Source organism: Vitis vinifera, chromosome 14 (assembly GCF_030704535.1).
Source record: "Vitis vinifera cultivar Pinot Noir 40024 chromosome 14, ASM3070453v1".
NCBI lineage: Eukaryota > Viridiplantae > Streptophyta > Magnoliopsida > Vitales > Vitaceae > Vitis > Vitis vinifera.
Genome location: NC_081818.1, coordinates 671,131 through 691,698, shown reverse-complemented (window position 1 = coordinate 691,698; position 20,568 = coordinate 671,131). Strand labels below are relative to the sequence as shown.

General features: G+C 36.7%; 4 protein-coding genes, 1 long non-coding RNA gene and 1 pseudogene across 6 annotated transcripts; 4 read left to right on the top strand and 2 right to left on the bottom strand.

The window, feature by feature from the left end:
* The first annotated feature begins 1,582 nt into the window (after positions 1-1,582).
* LOC100257918 (galactinol synthase 2) lies at positions 1,583-3,767 on the top strand. The gene is made up of 4 exons (XM_002281225.5): positions 1,583-1,984; positions 2,072-2,392; positions 3,018-3,152; positions 3,244-3,767. Exons 1-4 carry the CDS (start codon positions 1,667-1,669, stop codon positions 3,445-3,447), a joined length of 978 nt encoding a protein of 325 aa, XP_002281261.1. The 5' UTR covers positions 1,583-1,666; the 3' UTR covers positions 3,448-3,767.
* Positions 3,768-4,188: 421 nt separating this feature from the next.
* LOC109123919 (uncharacterized) lies at positions 4,189-5,361 on the bottom strand. The gene is made up of 2 exons (XR_002031764.2): positions 4,765-5,361; positions 4,189-4,519 (listed from the first exon to the last, which is right to left on the bottom strand). It is a non-coding gene; the product is annotated as an uncharacterized LOC109123919 (long non-coding RNA).
* A 3,995-nt stretch (positions 5,362-9,356) lies between these two features.
* Positions 9,357-10,778, top strand: LOC100240789 (galactinol synthase 2-like; annotated as a pseudogene).
* A 472-nt stretch (positions 10,779-11,250) lies between these two features.
* LOC100259555 (ABC transporter I family member 20) lies at positions 11,251-14,388 on the top strand. Of its 2 annotated transcripts, XM_002281132.4 has the most exons (7): positions 11,251-11,522; positions 12,381-12,514; positions 13,081-13,200; positions 13,368-13,463; positions 13,585-13,737; positions 13,819-13,896; positions 14,026-14,388. In XM_002281132.4, exons 1-7 carry the CDS (start codon positions 11,354-11,356, stop codon positions 14,263-14,265), a joined length of 990 nt encoding a protein of 329 aa, XP_002281168.1. In that variant the 5' UTR covers positions 11,251-11,353; the 3' UTR covers positions 14,266-14,388. The 2 variants fall into 2 exon arrangements, with proteins under 2 accessions (XP_002281168.1, XP_010659723.1); XM_010661421.3 differs by lacking the exon at positions 13,368-13,463 and having other exon boundaries at positions 11,333-11,522.
* A 979-nt stretch (positions 14,389-15,367) lies between these two features.
* On the top strand, positions 15,368-15,904 carry LOC104881393 (uncharacterized). Its single transcript, XM_010661507.1, has one exon. It carries the CDS (start codon positions 15,368-15,370, stop codon positions 15,902-15,904), a length of 537 nt encoding a protein of 178 aa, XP_010659809.1.
* Positions 15,905-16,243: 339 nt separating this feature from the next.
* Positions 16,244-19,608, bottom strand: LOC100264962 (uncharacterized). Its single transcript, XM_002281113.3, has 3 exons — positions 19,476-19,608; positions 19,060-19,228; positions 16,244-16,612 (listed from the first exon to the last, which is right to left on the bottom strand). The coding sequence occupies exons 1-3, from the start codon at positions 19,533-19,535 to the stop codon at positions 16,416-16,418; spliced, it is 426 nt and encodes a 141-aa protein (XP_002281149.1). The 5' UTR covers positions 19,536-19,608; the 3' UTR covers positions 16,244-16,415.
* Between the last annotated feature and the right edge of the window lie 960 nt (positions 19,609-20,568).

The following is a 20,568-nucleotide window of genomic DNA, read 5'->3' as shown; positions in this document are numbered from 1 at the left end:
AATCGTTAATTTTTATATTAGAAGTAATTTATTTTAATGGATTAAAAAATATAATTAATCCATTCTTTTTTAATCATAAATATATTAAAATTAATTTATTAGACTATTGAATTATAAATTTTAAAAAATAAATATAATTTGGTTATTTTTATTATTCTTGTGTAAAAAGAATTTCAATATCAAATAACAAGGTTTCGTAGTTTTTCAAATTTCAAATTAGTTTCCGCAAGAAATTTACTTTTATTCAAAACCTCCTTAAATAACAAGGTTTCCTAGTTCTTCTAAGATCGAGGGCAATGGTTGGGCATTTCCCCCTAAGCATCACCTGGAAGCCGACGGTGGAGATCAACAATCTGAGATTCCCCTACCAAGGAATCGACGGCCAACCTCCTCCCGGATCTACGCCTCTGATCGGCCACTTCTCTCTCACTCTCAACTCCGGCGACGTCTGCCTCCTAGTCTGAATGCAAGAAAAAAAACATTATCTTAAAATGTAATTCATTTCCTTAATTCACAAGTAATGGACTTTCCACAGTGTAGTCTACAGTCCAAAAGAAATCATTATTTATACATTATCCATTACACTTAGTCCACACTTTAGGGCAACTAACATAACTATAAGATATTAAGATCTTTCCAGGCATGTGGGTTCTTTACACGTGGCAAATCACCGTCCTCTACATGGGATCTGCCAGGTGCAGGCTCCTTCTGACGAATTCGATCTTCACACTAATAACCACCACTGGCCCCCACCTCACCCGTTCCGAAAATGGAATAATAAAAAATGACAGACGTGTTCTTTTTCGACGCGTGGCAGTTAGCATGCCCAGTGGCGCAACAAGGGGCGCCTTTCGTGTAAAGGGTTTACACGCCTGGTCGGTGAGGATAGCGAGCGGCGGTGAAGAGGTGGCGTTTTTTTGAAATACCGGATTTACCCTGAGTGAAACTTCGCGAGGGTGAGGGATCCGGTGTATCGCATATCGTGGGTGTAGAAAGTTGCCGACATATCTGAATCGTTGATAATGCGAGAAACGCCTAAAAATGGACCAAATCATGATTTTATATGTAAAGATATGTTATAGATTTTCATATTTTGGTCGATTTTGGAGCGTTCATATTGATCCTTTATGGTTAATGGTTTGATTCACACGTGATAATTTGTACATCCGAAAAACACGATGAATTGCTCTTAAAATTAATATTTTTTTGCTCTAACAACTACTCTTAAAAATAAAAAAATATAAAGGGTAATTTAGTCATATCAGTAGAGTCTTCTACTGGATTCGACTGCCTTGGACTGGAATCCGGAACTCTCCTTCATCGTCGGATTGGAATTTCCGCCACGCGTACGGGGGGATTATTCTAGGGAGAGGATAACGCAGGAATCTATGGAAAGGAAAACGACACCGTTTTGGTGGAAATTTGGGGAAAGCGACAAATGAAACGACGGCGTTTTGAGAAGAAAGCCGAGTGGACGCGTGGGCTTCATGCATTGATCCACCTCGTACTTCACATTTTCATATGATTTTCTTGATTCAATCAAACCACCCTCAATGCCTATATAAACACCACACTACACCACCCAAAATCTACAACAAACTCACAATTTGATCCAAACAACTTTCAACTTTCCCTCATTTTCTTTCTAGTTTCTTTAAAGGCTCTAATGGCTCCTACTTTGGCCTCTGCAACTGGTTTAGCCAAGGCTGCCAGCATTTCCAGCCGGGCATATGTGACTTTCTTGGCCGGTAACGGCGACTACGTGAAGGGCGTGGTGGGGCTGGCCAAGGGGCTGAGAAAGGTGAAAACCGCATACCCACTTGTGGTGGCGGTACTGCCGGACGTCCCGGCGGAGCACCGCCGCATTCTGGAGGACCAGGGCTGCGTCGTCAGGGAGATCGAGCCGGTGAACCCGCCGGAGAACCAGACCCAGTTCGCCATGGCCTACTACGTCATCAACTACTCCAAACTCCGCATCTGGGAGGTGCGTCTTTAGCCATTTCATCAAATTTTCACCCTCTGATTCTTACTTGACTTTTTCTAATTCTGGGTTCTTTTTTTTTGTTTTCAGTTTGTGGAGTACAGTAAGATGATATACTTGGACGGAGACATACAGGTGTTTGGTAACATAGACCATTTGTTCGATTTGGACAATGGGTATTTCTATGCTGTGATGGACTGTTTCTGTGAGAAGACGTGGAGCAACTCGCCGCAGTACAAGATTGGGTACTGCCAGCAGTGTCCGGAGAAGGTGCAGTGGCCGGCGGAGATGGGTCCAGCACCTCCTCTCTACTTCAACGCCGGCATGTTTGTGTTTGAGCCTTGCCTCTCCGTCTATGATGATCTCCTTACCACTCTCAAGATCACAACTCCTACCTCCTTTGCCGAGCAGGTTTGTCAAATTCCATGAGGGTGTTTTGTCATTTTAGCTCGTTTAGTATCTGTTTGGCTTAATTTTTCCTGGGTTTCCAATCGTTCAACTCTAAACTATTATTTTCCTGGTTTTTCTAACATGGATGAGGTGTTTTGAGGTCATTTCTGTCGTTTTAAACTAATTTAGTTTTTGTTTTGCTTGAAAATTTTGTTTTTTGTTATCCTCTATTTCCATTTTTCTGGTTTTTCTCTAAACTTTTGCTTTTACTGAAAACATGTTTTCAAAAAACACATGCCCCTTGGTGCAACACACTTGAGGGCATGTTTGTCATTTCAAACTTATTTCGGGTATCTTTGGCTCGACTGTTTTCTTTCTTCCTGTTGTAAAAATATTTCGGGGATTTTGGGGCCTTGTCCTTTTCAAACACCTCCCTGAATTAGGTTTCGGTTTTTTCTACTTTGGCGCATGCCCAACTGTTTCTTTTGGCTTCTTGCTTTCTTAAAACTGAAAATTCTTACAAAACTCAACCATGTCAACATTTCCCAGGAAACAGCCAAACAGGGGCTCAGTTTCTTGTCCATGAAACTTTTCCTTCTCAGTTGTATCATCTAATACCTACCATTTTGTATATTTCTGTTTGCAGGACTATTTGAATATATTCTTCAGGGACATCTACAGGCCAATTCCACCCACCTACAACCTTGTTTTAGCCATGCTATGGCACCACCCAGAGAACATTGACCTTCAAAGAACCAATGTTGTTCACTATTGTGCTGCTGTAAGTATCATTTCTAAGTCCGGAATTAATCTGTAAACCCTAAATCCACAACCTTAGACCGGTTTATAATAAATTTGTATTGGGTTTTCAGGGTTCAAAACCATGGAGGTATACTGGGAAGGAGGAGAACATGGAGAGGGAGGATATAAAGATGTTGGTGAAGAAGTGGTGGGATATATACAATGATGAGAGCTTGGACTACAGGAACTCATCAGCAAATGGACAGCCTTTCACGGCGGTGCTTTCGGAGGCCGGCGAAGTCCACCACTACATTACCGCCCCATCGGCTGCCTAGATCGGTTGTTTAAGGCTCAGTTTATATATATAGGAGTTTAGTTTTAGTAGTTGGGTTTGGTTTGAAGCCAGGGTGAACATATTCTTCTTCTTGTAAAGTTTTAAGTCTAGGAGAAGGGTTGTATTGGGAGGATATCTAAGGTTGATGATTTTTTTTTTTTTTCCATTTTTGTTGATTGGAATTTGTTAGGTTTATGAATATTGGATGATATGAATGTAACAAAATACATTAATTAGTATACGATTGGTGTAAAGTTACCATATGCTTTTGTGTTCAAAAGCATAGAATTCCTATCTATATGCATACAAGTTGATTCTTAAGTTTCTTTCAATTTTATTTCTTGAAGCTATTTTTGCATACAAGTTGTAGTATCGAGAAACCAGAGCCAATCGATCTAACACTACCTACTGAAGCGAAAAACATGGAATCCCTTAGTTGCTGAGAAATTAAAATTTGAGCTTCAAATATTCGCTATTTATTGCCTAAGGAAACTTAAACCTTCAATGCTGAGTCGAATACTTTCTTTCCTTTTTTTCCTCAGTTTTCTCTCCAGCCAAAACATAGCTAGCGAAAAATTAATCTCTAATTAATCGAAAATGAGAAGCATAAAGAAACTAAAAAAAAATACAAATCAGCTATTATCAGCTGATTCCACTCGGTCACTGACCTAAAGATTAGATCTACACTATTCAAATTTCTCAGTAAGAACGAAAACTCAAAACTCCACCGAATCAAACCTTATTACAGAATCATTTCCACTATCTTAGTTGAATTATGAATTCTCTTTCCTTCAGTTTCCTACATTTTCCCGGGATCCATACGGAGAACCAACACAACATAAAGCAAAATCTTCAAATTTCAATTTTTTTTAATCAAATTAGATTAAAATCCAGGCATACCAGTGAGTGATTGGAAGCAACGGAGATCGAATGCATCCGCATCCGCTTCAAGGAGTTCGATCCCTGAGCAAACCTAGTCGGCGATAATGCTGAGAAATCGCATGCATCGAATGCCATAAACTCGCCGATCGCAAGCTGTCATTCGTGTCCATCCGTACGGCCGATCCATAATCCTAAGCATTCATACACAACGTCAGACCACCATTTGTTTCCCTAGAAAACAGCGTCCACAAAAATTTTCCGAACTGAACTCCATTTGTAAAGATATATCTTTCCTAAGAAAGAATCTTACAGGAGCGACCAATTTACCCTCAAGCTCTGAATAGTTGCAACAAAATGAAAATTTTTCCTTTTTTATTTTCTCAGAGAAAGTTTTCACAGAAAATGATTTCCATTGAAATGTAAAGGAGATTCTTACCTCGTAGAAGATTAATCCTCCGGATTTGTTGATGATGTACACTGTGAATCGCGGCCATTGGAATTCGTTTTCCAGAATTCCAAGAAATGTAGAAAGAAAACGAACTATATGTCATCATGCATCGCAGCATCTCTTTTCGAAAAATTTGGCCCAACATTTGGGCATGGTTCAAAGTCGCGGTATCGGTCATTGACTCGGAGGGTCCCGAGGCGTATCGGTCTCGGTGTATCGGTTTGGTATCGGACGATACGTAAAATAAGCTAATTAGAAAATTCAAAAAATTATAAAAATATTATGTAAATCATCAGAAAAATATATACAATTAAATAAACTCAAAAAATTAATAAAATAAAATTGTATTACATTTAACATTATTTAAATAGTTATAAAAGTATTTGCTCAAAGTTATTTATAATAATGCTAATAAAAATAAATATATCGGTCTCGAAATCAACTTGAAGTCAACTATAATCAATATGATCTTTAGAGGTAAGATCTATAGACGGGGGTGCATAAATAAATTTTTTTTTATCAATTTAGACTAATACATCAACATAATTATTATTTTAAGCAATTACTTAAATTATTAACCTCCTTCCGAGGTAATATTAATACATTATTCTTATATGATTCTTTAAACAAAGTTTAATTTAATTTTTTTTATATATAATTAATTTTAATTATATTTGATTTTTTTATATATATATTTTTATAAAAAATCATGCATGAAAATTTTATTTTTCTTAATATATTTTTGAAGAAATCATTTTTTTCCATAAGCTTAAAACACCAAATTTTTATTTATTTATTTTTTTATACAGAAATACATGGATCACAGGCTTTTATGAATTGAACTTGGGCTGGGCCTAATCTGGTGGGCTGAACCCGTAAAAATATGTCATGGTGCTGAGTCACATAGGATCAAAGACCTATCTTCTCCTATCTTCCCTCCACTGAAGCAGAGAGTGCGATCTGCAGAGAGTGAAACCGCCATGGCCATCTCTCTCTTCTCCTATCTTGCCCTCCACCGTGGACGCTCACGACGTTGGTTCTGCCGGTGGTGCCATCAAATCCTATTTTCTTCACTACACAAAGCTCTTCTTTGCTCCCAAACTCGGAATGAGGGTTGTTTAGCCGGCGTTCAGTCACCGTTGCGGCACCAACAGCGCACAAAAGATGAAAAATCTTCACTCCTGATTTCTCTAAAAATGTTGATTCTTGTTGTGATGGGTTTCAGAATTTGTTGATTTTTTTTTTTCCGAGTCGACCGAGTTAACTCGGGATATCGGTCGAGTCATCCGAGTCCAACCGATTCAAATCCGAGTTTAGGTATAAAATGTATCTGGTATCGGACTCGTCGCGGTCGGCGTCGAGGCGGATACGACTCGGCCGAGTCGTACCGGACTCGGCCGAGTCGTACCGGACTCGGCCGATATTTTGAACCCTGCATTTGGGTCGATCCCAAATATTATTGGGTTTGTATCTTATTGGGCCAGTTTGTAAATTCCTTGATCCGGCCTCAGTCTTGAAATATAAAGAACCAGCATGGAGCTTCATCTCTCGGACTCTGGATCGTGGATTCGGGTCTCAGATCAATCCCCCATTTTTTTGAGCCTTACATATAAATTGCATGGACAATGCAAGAGATGTCATGTTAGAATGATAAAAAAGTATAATGCATGCAATAGATGGATAAAAATGGGAAACTGAAATCTTATTAATATATAATAAATTTAATATTCTTATATCATGTAATGTAAATTGTCACCTCATTGGGCCCAATTTGGGTCTAAGATTTGACTTTTGTATACCTGGGGATGCATTTGATGTCTTCCCAAACCTCGTTCAACCTAATACATATATTCTTAAGCAAATTACATACATGCTGAAGAAAAAATTGTACATTTGGTTTTAGTTGAATTATGGCCTTATTCAACCTAATTTGACTCTAAGAATTGACTTATGTATGCCCTAGAGAGCATTTGAGGTATTCCCATACATGGCTCAATATGTTAGAACCTTGGAAACATCCTAAGAAAAATATGTACATTTTCTTTGAGGTAAATCATGACCTCATTTCACTAATTTGGGTGTAAGATTTGATTTATGTACATCCTAAGATCTATTTTAGATCTTCCTAAATTCGTTCGATATGATAGAACCTTAGGCATATCCTTCAGAATAATACATATATTCATAAAAATAAAAAATAAAAATACATATATCCTTAAGAAAAATATTTTCATTTGATTTAAGGTGAACTATTCCTTTATTTGGATTTAAGAATTGACTTATGTACACCCTGAAATGCATTGAAAGCATTTCCATATCTCATTTGGCATGGTAGAACTTTAGGTATATCTTTTAGAAAAATACGTATATTTAAAAAAAATACATCCATTTTTAAGAATGATATCATTTTAACAACTCAAAGTGACCTCCCCATTATTCAAACTCAGGACTAAGGTCTTTGTAGTTGTCCTTCTGGTATCATCTGAACTAGTACTAGTACAAATGCACAACAACTGACACTTCATTATCGGGGTTTCTAAATTCAATGATCAGGGTGCATGCCCTGTTAGGTTTATTACGGTGGATGGAGATCTTCACACTTAACTGGCCCTTACTTTATCTATTCCAAAAATGGAATAATAAAAAATGATAGACGAGTGTTTCGCGGACGCGTGGCAGTTATGCCTCTGCAAGTGGCGGATCTGGGTTGGAGCAAGTGGGGGGCGATTAGGCTTTGACCAAGGACATTGTGACCTCCTAAATTCCCTATTCACATGCTTGTTCATATTGGATTTGGGTCATTATTTAAAGATAAATTTTGGCATGCCATCATCACAAGATAATTCCACCAGTAAAACTTTTAGCACAAGCCCATAAATCTCCAAAACATCCCATTTTTTTTACAAACAAAAGAAATGTATTATTATTGTACTTAATTGATAAATTTAATCAATTAAAATCTTAATATAAACAAAGCTTATTTGATTTTTGAAATATTTAATATTGAATTTAGAACAATCATTCTATATGTGGGTATTCAAATAAATTAAAACCGACTCAAGCTTTAAATAAGAAAATAAACCAAACACAAAAAGAAAAGAAGTATTGGCATGGAGCAATGTTTTAAAGCATCAAGAGAGAAAAATAAATAGATAGGTTGGTTTAGTGAGAATTTTCAAAGCATAAAACATTAAAAGTATATATTAATTACTGCGACGGTATGAGGGTCGAACCCCAAACGGCCCACTCTATTTCTCTCTCTGAGGGCACTTCATTCATTCATAAGCAAGGGAAAGCGGCTTGTACCCAATCTAAGTGAGGATGATATAAGTATATAACAAGAAGGCCAGGGTGGCAGGTGAAGGATCCGGTGTGTCGCACCTCGTGGGTCTAGAAAGCTACCACAGTTGTGAACCGTTGATCATCCGTGAAACTCCTAAATGGACAAAGTCAAAAGGAATCAATCCTTTGACGTTTAGTGGTTGGGTTCACACGTCATAATTCGTACATGCGAAATTCCTTTAATTTCATAATCGATTTTCTCCCAATTCAGCAGCACAATCACAATGTTTACTGACTCTTAAATCTCAACCTGGTTCATCTAGTTGTCTAGCATGGGTGGCTGAGTGGCTCATGTAACTAGTTGTCAGTTGTCATTTTCATAGTGGTTGGGCAAGTGTTTCAATCCCAATATTGATTTTGGAATTGGGTCGGTCTAAAACTCTTGGTTTTGTTCACTGTATATGGGGAATGGTAGTGTTGTAAATAATTAAACAAATATGGATAAAGAAACAGTTACAAGAAAGTAGGACCGAGACTCTTATTATGTCGTACAGAAAAAAATTAAAAATGGACTATGATTAATTGATTATAGGGTAGAAAAAGGAAACTATAAGGTATAAGAATCTTATTTAGATAAAAACAATATATTTTCTAAAAATAGAAAAGGGAGAATTATGTTTTGGGATAGATAGAGTCCCAAATTAATAAAAGGTCCGTGTAACTCTTCAAATTGAGTCCAAAATCTAATAAAAGTATGGAAATTGAGTTGAAGGATATCATCCTTCAGTATTTTTAAAAATGATCTTTGTCGATTTTGAGAAAAAAAATTAATATTTTTAAAAAATACTTTTATGTAATTTAATATTTTTTAAAATACTTTTATTTAATTTAATATTTAAAAAAAATATTTAATTTAATATTTTTTTTAAATACTTTAATTTAATTTAATATTTTTGAAAAAAAAATTAATTTAAACTTTTATTTAATTTAATATTTTTGAAAAAAAATTATTTAACTTATAAAATATTTTATATGTGTTGTTAAAGATATATTATATATATATATATATATATATATATATATATATATATATATATATATATATATATATATATTTATTTATTTATTTATTTGTGTGTTAGTATTTCATACCATATTGGGGGGAGTGTTTAGCCGACGGATTACCATTTCATGTCTCCCCACCCCCTCACCCTCCCTATATAACATTTCATGTCTCTATCACACCCCCACCCCCCCTCCCTATATAACACCACACCCAAAATCTACAACAATCAACTTTCCCTCATTTTCTTTCTAGTTTTCTTTGGTTGAAGGCTCTAATGCCTCCTACTTTGGCCTCTGCAACTGGTTTGGCCAAGGCTGCCAGCATTTCCAGCCGGGCATATGTGACGTTCTTGGCCGGAAACGGCGACTACGTGAAGGGCGTGGTGGGGCTGGCCAAGGGGCTGAGAAAAGTTAAAACCGCATACCCACTTGTGGTGGCGGTACTGCCGGACGTCCCGGCGGAGCACCGCCGCATTCTGAAGGAACAGGGCTGCGTCGTCAAGGAGATCGAGCCGGTGAACCCGCCGGAGAACCAGACCCAGTTCACCATGGCCTACTACGTCATCAACTACTCCAAACTCCGCATCTGGGAGGTGGGTCTTTAGCCATTTCATCAAATTTTCACCCTCTGATTCTTCCTTGACCTTTTCTAATTCTGGGTTCCTTTTTTTTTGGTTTTCAGTTTGTGGAATACAGTAAGATGATATACTTGGACGGAGACATACAGGTGTTTGGTAACATAGACCATTTGTTTGATTTGGATGATGGGTATTTCTATGCTGTGATGGACTGTTTCTGTGAGAAGACGTGGAGCAACTCGCTGCAGTACAAGATTGGGTACTGCCAGCAGTAACCGGAGAAGGTGAAGTGGCCGGCGGAGATGGGTCCGGAGCCTCCTTTCTACTTCAACGCCAGCATGTTTATCTTCGAGCCTAACCTCTCCGTCTATGACCATCTCCTTAGCACTCTCAAGATCACTCCTGCTAGCACTTTTGCTGAGCAGGTTGGCCAAATTTCATGAGGATGTTTTTCTCATTTTGAACTAGTTTAAGGAGTGTTTCGAACAATTTTTGCATGGTGGCCTATTTCTTGTTCATCAAAAATTTCCTTTCAGTTGTATCAAATATTTGAAAATCTCCTTTCTTATATATACATCTGTTTGCAGGACTATTTGAATATGTTCTTCAAAGACACCTACATGCCCATTACACTAATCTACAACCTTGGTTTGCCCATGCTATGGCGCCACCCAGAACACGTCGACCTTGAAAGAACCAAAGTTGTTCGCTATTGTACTGCCGTAAGTGTCATTTATTTTTAAACCAAAGTTGTTCGCAATCGTGCAGTTTTGCAGCCTTAAGTTGCAATTGTGCTGCCTTAAGTCTCATTTATTTTTAATCCGATAAGTTAGTACTTACAAGCCTGTATTGGATTTTCAGGGTTCAAAGCCATGGAAGTATACTGGGCAGGAGGAGAACATGGAGAGGGAGGATATAAAGATGTTGGTAAAGAAGTGGTGGGATATATACAATGATGAGAGCTTGGATTACGGGAACTCATCTGCAAAAGGACAGCCGTGAACGGCGGCGCTTTTGGAGGCCGGCGTAGTCCAGTACATTGCGCCCACATCGGCTGCCTAGACGATTCATGATCGGTTGCTTGAGCGGATAGAGTGTTTGATTTACTTTTTTGTTGTTGATTGGAGTTTGTTATGTTTATGAATGTTGGATGTAATAAATGATGCCACTACCCCTTTGGGCTTTTATTGATTGTCATGTTTGAAATTCTGGGATAGAGATAGAATGTGAAATCAATTTTATTTCTTGAAGCTATTTTTGTTGCGAGAAAACAACTATTTCCCTAATTTAAAATCTTTGGAAACAATAAAAGCACAAAGGTTATATACTCTACGTTTTGTGTACGATTTTGAAGGTCAGAATGATTAAAAATAAGATATTATATATAAAAAAATATATTTAAAAATATTATTTTAGGTTTGAAATAGATTTTTGTTGTGTAAAGGATCGTATGACAGCTTTCAAAAACTACTTTTTATAAATGTTGCCGAAAACATTACAGCCCATAAAAACCTTACCAACCCTTGGTGACTCACTGTAGATACGTGGAATCTTCCGCACCCAACCAATGCTTCTAGCGTCTGACAACATGCCACGTCTCTCCCTCTCTAAATCTATATATAAATTCTTCTCCTCCTCCTGTATTGACAACAATGGCAGTGAAGGACATCTCGAAGCAAACGGTGGAGATCAACAATCTGAGATTCACCTACCCAGGAATCGACGGCCAACCTCCTCCCGGATCTACGCCTCTGATCGACCACTTCTCTCTCACTCTCAACTCCGGCGACCGCTGCCTCCTCGTCGGATCCAATGGCGCAGGTTCACTTCTTGGCCCCTCCTTCCAAACGCTGCTTTTTGAATGAACCCAGAAAGGGACGAGTCCGAATGTTGATTTTGTTTTTATTTTCTTGCCTTTCCCACCTACCAACTGTGGGGGAAATCGTATTTCTGGTGGGTTTGGTTGTTTCTAGGGAATGTCATCAGTTTTGTGGGTTTCTATGAGGGAATGGGCCCAAGTGGATTTCGTTGATTTTCTCATTCGGCAAATGGGTAGAATTTTCAAGGGAAAAGTGCGGTTCCTTTGGAAAATGGGCGCTTGAGAAAGACTAGTAGATTTGAATCATTTGATTGCTTTTCTTTTCCTGCATTTCCCAGTAGCCAAAACACATGGAAATTTGTAGGAAAAATGACTTATTGTTATTGGTTTCACGGAGAAAATGGTGGCGAGTAGATTTAATTACCTTTTCCCCTCCATTTCTCAGTGATCCAACAAATGGAATTTTCTAGGGAAAATAACAATTTTTATTGCTTCTCTTTTCATGCATTTTCAGTAATCAAAGACTAGATAGTTAGTAGGGAAACTCTCAACTTTTAATGGGTTTGTTTGTTTGTAGAGAAAACTACAATTCTGAAAATCTTGGGAGGGAAAGCACACTACTGATTCTTATTGGTTTCACTGAGAAAATGGAGGCGGGTAGATTTAATTACCTTTATTTCCTGCGTTTCCCAGTGACCAAACACATGGAGTTTTATAGGGAAAATCATGATTGTCATTGGTTTCTCTCAAATAGGGACAAATTGGTTTGATTGCTTCTTTTTTTCAGGCATTTTCTGTTTTCAAACACAAGGTATTTTGAATGGAAAATCTGAACTTCTAATGGGTTTGTGTGTTTATAGGGAAAACTACAATTCTGAAAATCTTGGGTGGGAAGCACATGGTAGAACCTCACATGGTTCGAGTACTTGGAAGATCGGCTTTTCATGACACTGCCTTGACATCTTCTGGTGACCTCTGCTATCTTGGAGGAGAGGTTTGTTCTTATTTTTTATTTTTTTATTTATTTTATTTTATTTTTAACAATCCATCTTGAATTTGACATTGCTGAATCTTAGGGCACCATTTTAGAGAGGAAAATGTAGTTTGCAAATAGTTTCTATTGAAAAAGATGTCCAAAACTTGTAACAGATCTTCAGTGGCTTTTTTTACAATCCATCTTGAATTTGACATTGCTGAATCTTAGGGCACCATTTTAGAGAGGAAAATGTAGTTTGCAAATAGTTTCTATTGAAAAAAATGTCCAAAACTTGTAACAGATCTTCAGTGGCTTGTAGGGTTAATAATTGGTTCTTTTGAACTGAAGGAAAGTAAAATCGAAAAACGCAGTGTGCCCATGTTGATAAATGAGGTTGCTCATCATTGAGATTTAAGATTGCTCAGCTATATTAATTGATAATTTATGTACACAAGCTAAATGGAGCTCGTAAATCAATCCTATCTCCTAAAAAATTTTCACTTTTAGGTCATCCTTCATCACTTGTAACACATTTTCAATCATGAACAAGCACTTTTTTCTTAAGGAAGGATTTTGTTCTGCAGTGGAGGCGAGACGTTGCCTTTGCTGGGTTTGAGGTTCCGATTCAAATGGATGTTTCAGCTGAGAAAATGATATTTGGAGTATCGGGTATTGATCCTCAAAGAAGAGCTGAACTAATCAAGGTAAGATGTGAATCAGAAACACCAAAACTTCAATCTTGTAATGTTGTGTGATTTCTATCCGCTCAACTTGCTTGTTTGCTTGTACCCATGTATTGAAACAAAATTCCATTGAAGTTAAATCACAAGAACTGAGTTCAGAATGAAAAATTTTTCTTGTGGTGTTGTAGGTTTTAGATATTGATCTATCATGGAGACTTCACAAGGTGTCTGATGGTCAGAGAAGACGGGTGCAAATCTGTATGGGTCTCCTCAAGCCATTCAAAGTAACATCAAGCTTCTACCTCTTAAAGAATTGGACCTTTTGAAAGCATGCATTCACTCTACACTTCCATTGGAAATTCTTGAGATTTCAATAACTTGAAATTGGTTCCCTTGTTTATATAGGTTCTTCTTCTAGACGAGATAACAGTTGATCTTGATGTACTGGCCAGGGCCGACCTTCTGAAGTTCCTCAGAAAGGAATGTGAAGAGCGAGGTGCTACAATCATCTATGCGACGCATATATTTGATGGTCTGGAGAATTGGCCATCCCATCTTGTATGTCTTGCTCCCTTTCTTCCTCCATGTTTCCTATCTAGATTTGGTTTCAGCTCTGTGAAAGCGGTTTGGTGTTTTCAGGTGTATGTGGCTCATGGGAAATTACAATTAGCAATGCCAATGGAAAAGGTCAGGGAGATGAGCAATTTGTCACTAATGGTTAGTTATCCCACCCTTTTTGATCTAGATGTTTCAATCCTCCTCCCTCCATTGAATTCTTGATTCAAAATTGTTTGTTATATATACTGCTAGCAACTTTCTATTACCATAGATGTGTGGATTTTGCAGAGAACAGTGGAGAGTTGGCTAAGGAAGGAAAGAGATGAGGGGAGGAAAAGAAGGAAAGAACGAAAGGCAGTCGGCCTTCCAGAATTTGAAAGCCAAGTTGAGGGCAGCCGAGTGGCCGGGGACCCTGCTCGTGCTGCCGTTCGTGCATTGAACAATGGATGGGCTGCTGGAAGACTGCACTCCACCATTGCTGGTGAAGAGAATTTTTTCTTAAGTTCAAACAGTGTCTTGAGACAATAAGAAAACTACTGCCCACTATCCACCCTACACAAATTGATGTATGGGTTATGGTTTTATTGACTGGAATGAGTATTTTGGCCTCTAAGAATAATACCCAATTCTGATATATAGTTCTTTCTATCACGTGTGTTCAAGATCTTTGCATTTTTCACCCTAGGAGATGGTAGAGATGAGTTCATATCTTGATTTCTTAGAGCTTATTAGGAACAAAAAATTATTTAAATTTCTTTTTATACAATATTCAAAGTTATATGACATTTAGGATATATTTCATATTTGACAATGATTTTAAGAATTATTTAAAAAATTTCAGTATTAGAAATGTTAGAAAACGTTGCCTAAAATTATTATAAAATTGACTTTTATAAAAATCGATGGTCAAATATTAGTGAAATGTCGATACCCTTTTCTGATATTAGTCGGTGCTCCCTAGAAGTAGACTTTTGAAGTAAAATTTCTTGACTTAGAAACTGCAAATTACACAGATTATTCAAATTAAAGTTGAATAGATTGGTGAAATTATACATTAAAGTCAAATGACAGTTTTAAAATTCAATGACCAATTAAAACAAATTTTGACAGACTGTTTCAAAATTTAATAACGGATTAAAACTTCAGTATGGATGAAATTTCTAAATTGTAACTACTCAGCATGCATGAAGACTCTTGTTTGAATGAACGAGTCTTTTGCTCTGTGGAGGGTTTGTTTGGTTGATTTCCTCACCTATAAAAGAAGGGTTTGTTTGGTTGATTCCAATGGCTGAACCCCACAAACTGATAATAAAACTGTGTTTTCAGATTTGTTTATACTTTTCTTAGCACTTGGGTTTCCATCAACTTGCAGATGAATCTTCAAAAAAGAATCTTCTCAAATTATTGACCATTCTTCCCAATTTCCCTCCAAAAATTTTGAGTTTCTCGCCATTTTCATTTTAAGTTTCCAAATTTAAATCCACATTTTTAACCAAAACATCCGTGAAACAATCCTCAAATTGCTCTCGGGATTTTTTTTCTCATTTTTCCTTAACCAGATTTGGCCAAGAAATTTCCTATTTGAACATAGGGATCCATGGCGAACTTTCTCACAACCCAAATAGGAAAAATGGTAATGGAGTCATCTCTTACCTTCATGTTTGCTGCTCTTCTCATGGTATTTTCTCTCTTCACCTCTCCCACTTCTGGGGTCACCCAAGAGACCTTGGCCAGCATCTGCTCCCAAACCCAGAACCAGGAAATCTGTGAGGGCATTCTGGAAAGCGTTCCGGGCACCACCTCAGCTGATCTGCATGGGCTTTCTCTGATATCAATCAATCTAACGATGAAACAAGGAAGTAGCAACTACGACACTTTCACAAAGTTCATGGACAATTCCACCGATACTGCATTGAAGGAGTCTTTCAGAAATTGTGTGAGTCTTTATAATTCAATAATGGAAATGCTGAAAGTGGCCTACCAGTTGTCGGAGAAGAAAGAGTATGAGAGCATTACCCAGCCGGGGGAATCGCAGACGCTGGCCTACAACTGCGCGAATGGGCTCCCTATAGACTCACCAACCGATGGTATCAGCCGAGATATGATCATAACCTGTGAAACTTCAGTGAGTGTGAACCAGTATATTGTTGGGGTTTCATTGAAATGAGATGGCGGGGATTAGAAAATTGCAGTAACAACATATCTGCTACAATGATGGCTTCTTTTCCATTTGATCTTTTCAATTTTCATACAACAAACATGAAGGAAACTGTTAGCTCGGGCTTTTTTATGATAACAAAATAAGGTTTAATAATACCAAGTCTATTTCAATTGATTCATGCACTTGAATATATTTCTTACTCATCCAAAATGCATTTTAAATTGATTAAATCCAAGCAAAACCAACCTTAAAGGTTTCTAAAATCACCTTCAAAGGTTTTTCTGAACATGTTGGAAGCATACATGGTTAACTAAACGGTGTAATAGCTGAATGAATAAATGAATATGAAATAAGTCAAGCCCCAAGAAAGCCATATCTCTTAAAGTTGTTAATAGCTGTAGTATTTCAATCATCCATAAAACTAGAATTAAACAGATATCAAGTTTGAACAAACTTGGCAAAGGGATTGTTCTAAAAATTTACAGACAAAAATAACACATAGTAAGACAAGGGTAGGTCATCGCCCCAACAAGGCAACACGATCCTTCTGTACGGCTTGGGATAGGTTGATATCAAAAAGCTCACATCGTATGGGCATCTCCATTTCGTAGAAGGGATTCTTTAGTACATAATCAGTGTACAATTCATAGATGACTTTCAAAAGACCCTCCATGTGCTGTGTTCCAGGCTCACATACCACAAAGAACTTTGTCCCTGCACGAAAACGAATGGTTCTGGAATTTAGTGAGACAGTTCTTGTTGGGGGACTATTTTAACCCAATGGAAAAGATAATATGTTCATATGGAAATAAGTTTCCTGGAAAATTCTGAGAGCAAAGCAACCAATGATTACATGAAAGCCAATCAGATTGATATATCAGCCTTATAGTGGTTCAAATTTCACATCAACCAGCTGGTTTACACTAAAATATTTGTGGGCATGCACAACATCCTTGGGATATACTACTGAATACTCAAATTCTAACTAGGTAAAAATCCATAGCCCAAGACAAATTCCACAATTTACACCAGTATCAATGCCATTAAGATCAGCATACATTAAAGAACCACAAAAGAAATTCAGAAGGGATGAACCATGTGTTGGAGTCGTTGAGTGTGGAGGGGAGAGATTTGCAAGTAAACTTTTAACATCTGGGTTGCTAGTAAATTTCCAGCATTCTATTTAGTCAAATGTACTTACAAATGACAGTCATCTAATAGGTTACAATTAGACAACTTAGTGACAGATCTAGAAAATTTTTCAATAAGCATGAAATAGTTTAAAGGAGTTATAACATAACTCTAGAATGGTGTAAGAGTTTCAGAATCAGACATGCTTATAATAATCAGAAATTCAGCTTCAAAAGTCACCTACTGTACTCCTCTACCAAGAAATGCTATGTTACTAAGCAAAGACAACTCATAGTGACAAGATATTCTAATGTTTGTGCTCCTAGAGATAAGCTGTTTCGTGTGTATGGGTGTGCAGCAGAGGATATAGGCAATGGAAAGAAATTTATCGACAGACAAATAATAGTCCAACAGGAGGTTGGGATATCCCACTTTAACAAAAAATAAAACAATAAGAATAAACCATCCAACTTGCACAATTCTTGGGGGTTTATAATTTTATAGTTATCCTTGTACTAAACCAGCCTACTAATTCCCAAATCTCATGGTCCGCCCAAGGCTTGCCTAATCTTCTCCATCCAAGTCAACAAATTGACTTGTCTCACTATATGATCATATCTTCTTGCTCTTTTCTTTCTTCCTTTGCCCATTCTACCACCTCTGCAATTCTTTGCAAGCACATGGAACCCTTTCCTCAGACCCTCAAGCACACTCAAACAGCTCCCTTCTAATAAAAAAGGATAGACCACCTTCTTTTCATGGTATATGAAAATACCTCCCGCTCTAATCCACACAAGGTTTCTTTTTTTTTCTTTTTTGATAGGTAAATGCAAATTATATTAAAACACCAAAAGCGGCGCACCAAAGTACACACGGTGTATACAAACAGCCGCCAAAAAGCGCTAAAAAGGATAGGGAAAACAAAAATACTCCCTCCCTCAATCTGACCCCAACCAATCAATGAAATCAACTAAGGACATAGATGGATGTTCTATAAACAAGTTAGCCCAAGATAATAAGCTGCACAAAAACAAAGACTTTAGCCAATCCGCCTAGTTTCTTGGGCAACCTGTTTGTATACCTCATGTGTATTGTTTTCACCGCTTCTAGGCACTTCTAATACAAGCTCTTATTTACCTATCAAAAAAGAAAAGACTTCAGCCAGTGCACACAAGGTTTCTTAACAAGAACCCATAGGTTTTCAATGAATGAGGTCTTTTTGGGTTATCACCTCTTTGGGCTTTGAATCTAGACCTCCACTTGATTTTATTAGCTTTCTAGGAAGGGATTAGGAAGTCAATTAGCTTGTGGTCTCCCTCTTTTCTTGCCCTTAGCACACTTTGTGTATCTACTGTGTACTTGGTCTATTTATCTCAGGTGCCTATTTAGAAAATTATGTAGAAATCAATTTGAAGGTAAGAGACTGTAAGACATTACATCCAATCAAACTATCGAGTTGGATTTTGAATTTAAGAACATTGATCTAATTTCCATCTAAATACAAGTACTGCTATCCAGAAACCAAAAACAATCTATCCACACTACCAACTGAAGCCAAAAACACAACAGAGTCAACCAACATTTATTTTGGTCAGTCAGAAATTAAAATTTTGAACTTCAAACTTTCACTATTTATCACCTGAGGAAACTAACACTCAGCATTCTCTCCAACCAAACTACAACTAACAAAAGAATTCTCTCCATTAATATCCAATTAATGGAAAATGAAAAGCATAATTTAATCAAAGGAATTAAGCTCTTATCATCTGATTCCACTCGGTCACTGAGAAACAACAATCCCTAAGATTAGATCGACACTATTCAGAAACTGTTTCTCACTAAGAAAAAAAAAAAGGAATGAAAACTCCACCGAATTAAACCTTATTACACAATCATTTCCTCTAGCTTAGTTGAGCTATTAATTCTCTACTTTTATCTCTGGATCCAAACAGAAAACCAAAAAAAAAAAAAAAACCTTCAATTTCAGTTTTCTTTTATTCTCATCAATTTAGGATAAAATCGTGATATACCAGTGAGCGATTGGAAGCAATGGAGGTCGAATGTATCAGCTTCAAGGAGCTCGATCCCCGAGCAACCCAAAGTTGGAGATAACTGCTGAGAAATCGCATGCATCGAATGCCACAAACTCGCTAATCGCAAGCTATCATTCGTGTCCATCCGTCCCGCCGATCCATAATCCTAAAATCCCCATACACAAGGTCAGACCCCGTTTGTTTACCTAGAAAAACAGCCTCCAAATTTTTTTTTCCAAATTGAACTCCAGATGTGAAGGCGTATTTTCATAAGCAAAAATCTCCCAGGGACTATCGATTTACTCTGAATAGTTTCCAAAAAAAAAAAAAAAGAATCTTTTCCCCATTTTCATTTTCTCGATCAAAATTTTCGCGGAAAATGATTTCCGTAGAAATGGAAAGGAGATTCTCACCTTGTAGAAGATTAAGCCCCCGGATTTGTTGATAATGTAGAGACTGTAGATCGCGGCCATCGGAATTTGTTTTCCGGAAATTCCCAGAAATGAAGAAGAGAAACAAACCGTAATATGTACAATGATTTATCTCGGTTCAAGAAAATGGGCCTAGATGTGTGGGCAGGCCCAAATTCTACTGGCCTTACCGAATTGGGCTGTTCAAATTGCAACTGTAGCCAAAGACAAAAAACCCACCCTAACTGGGCCTTTTATCAGAGTCCGCTTGCCCGGTGCTTTTGGAAAGTAATTGTATAAAAAGCATTTTTGAAGAAAAATATTCAGAAAACACTTTTAAAAAAGGTAAAAAATTATTTATAATGCTTCATAAAACACACTTGTTAGGTGATTTTCCAAAACACGCTACACTTTTAGTACAAGTGATTTGAATAAAAACATTGTGAAAAACACTTTTATTAGAGTCTAATAAGCAATTCTTTTAAAAGACTCTTTATCAAAATTATTTTTAATGAAAATGTTTTGTTTCTGATTATATTTTTAGAAAAATCATTTATTAAGTATTTTTTTCAAGAAGTACTATAAGTAATTTTTCAATTTTTTAAAAATTGTTTTCTAAATTTTATCAATTACCTTTTTAAAAAAAAAAAAAAAATACTTTTTATATCAAAAGTGCTTTTTAAAAACATTAACTCTTAACTTTTCATTTATACCATATTTTTCCCTTTGAGGTAAATTATTCCTCTTTGATCTTTATTAAGATTTACTTTGCCGAATTCCTCCCTCTTCTAAGGTAAAGATGATACATGAATATATTTTGAATGATAAAAATTTTATATAGCAAAAATAAATAATTATAATTATTTATTATTATTAATAAGTACAAAAGTGCTTCATATGTTAATTTTTCAATTTCAAATGTAAGAAAATTTGATAAATAAATTTTATTTTGCTCTATGTTCATTATTATAGCAAGATCATTTTCTTCCCACTATTCATACCTAGTGGTTAAATTTATTTAAAAATAATAATCAAACAATAAGTAGGGAACACCAACAAATTAATTTAAATCAATCAAAATTCATCATATTGATTT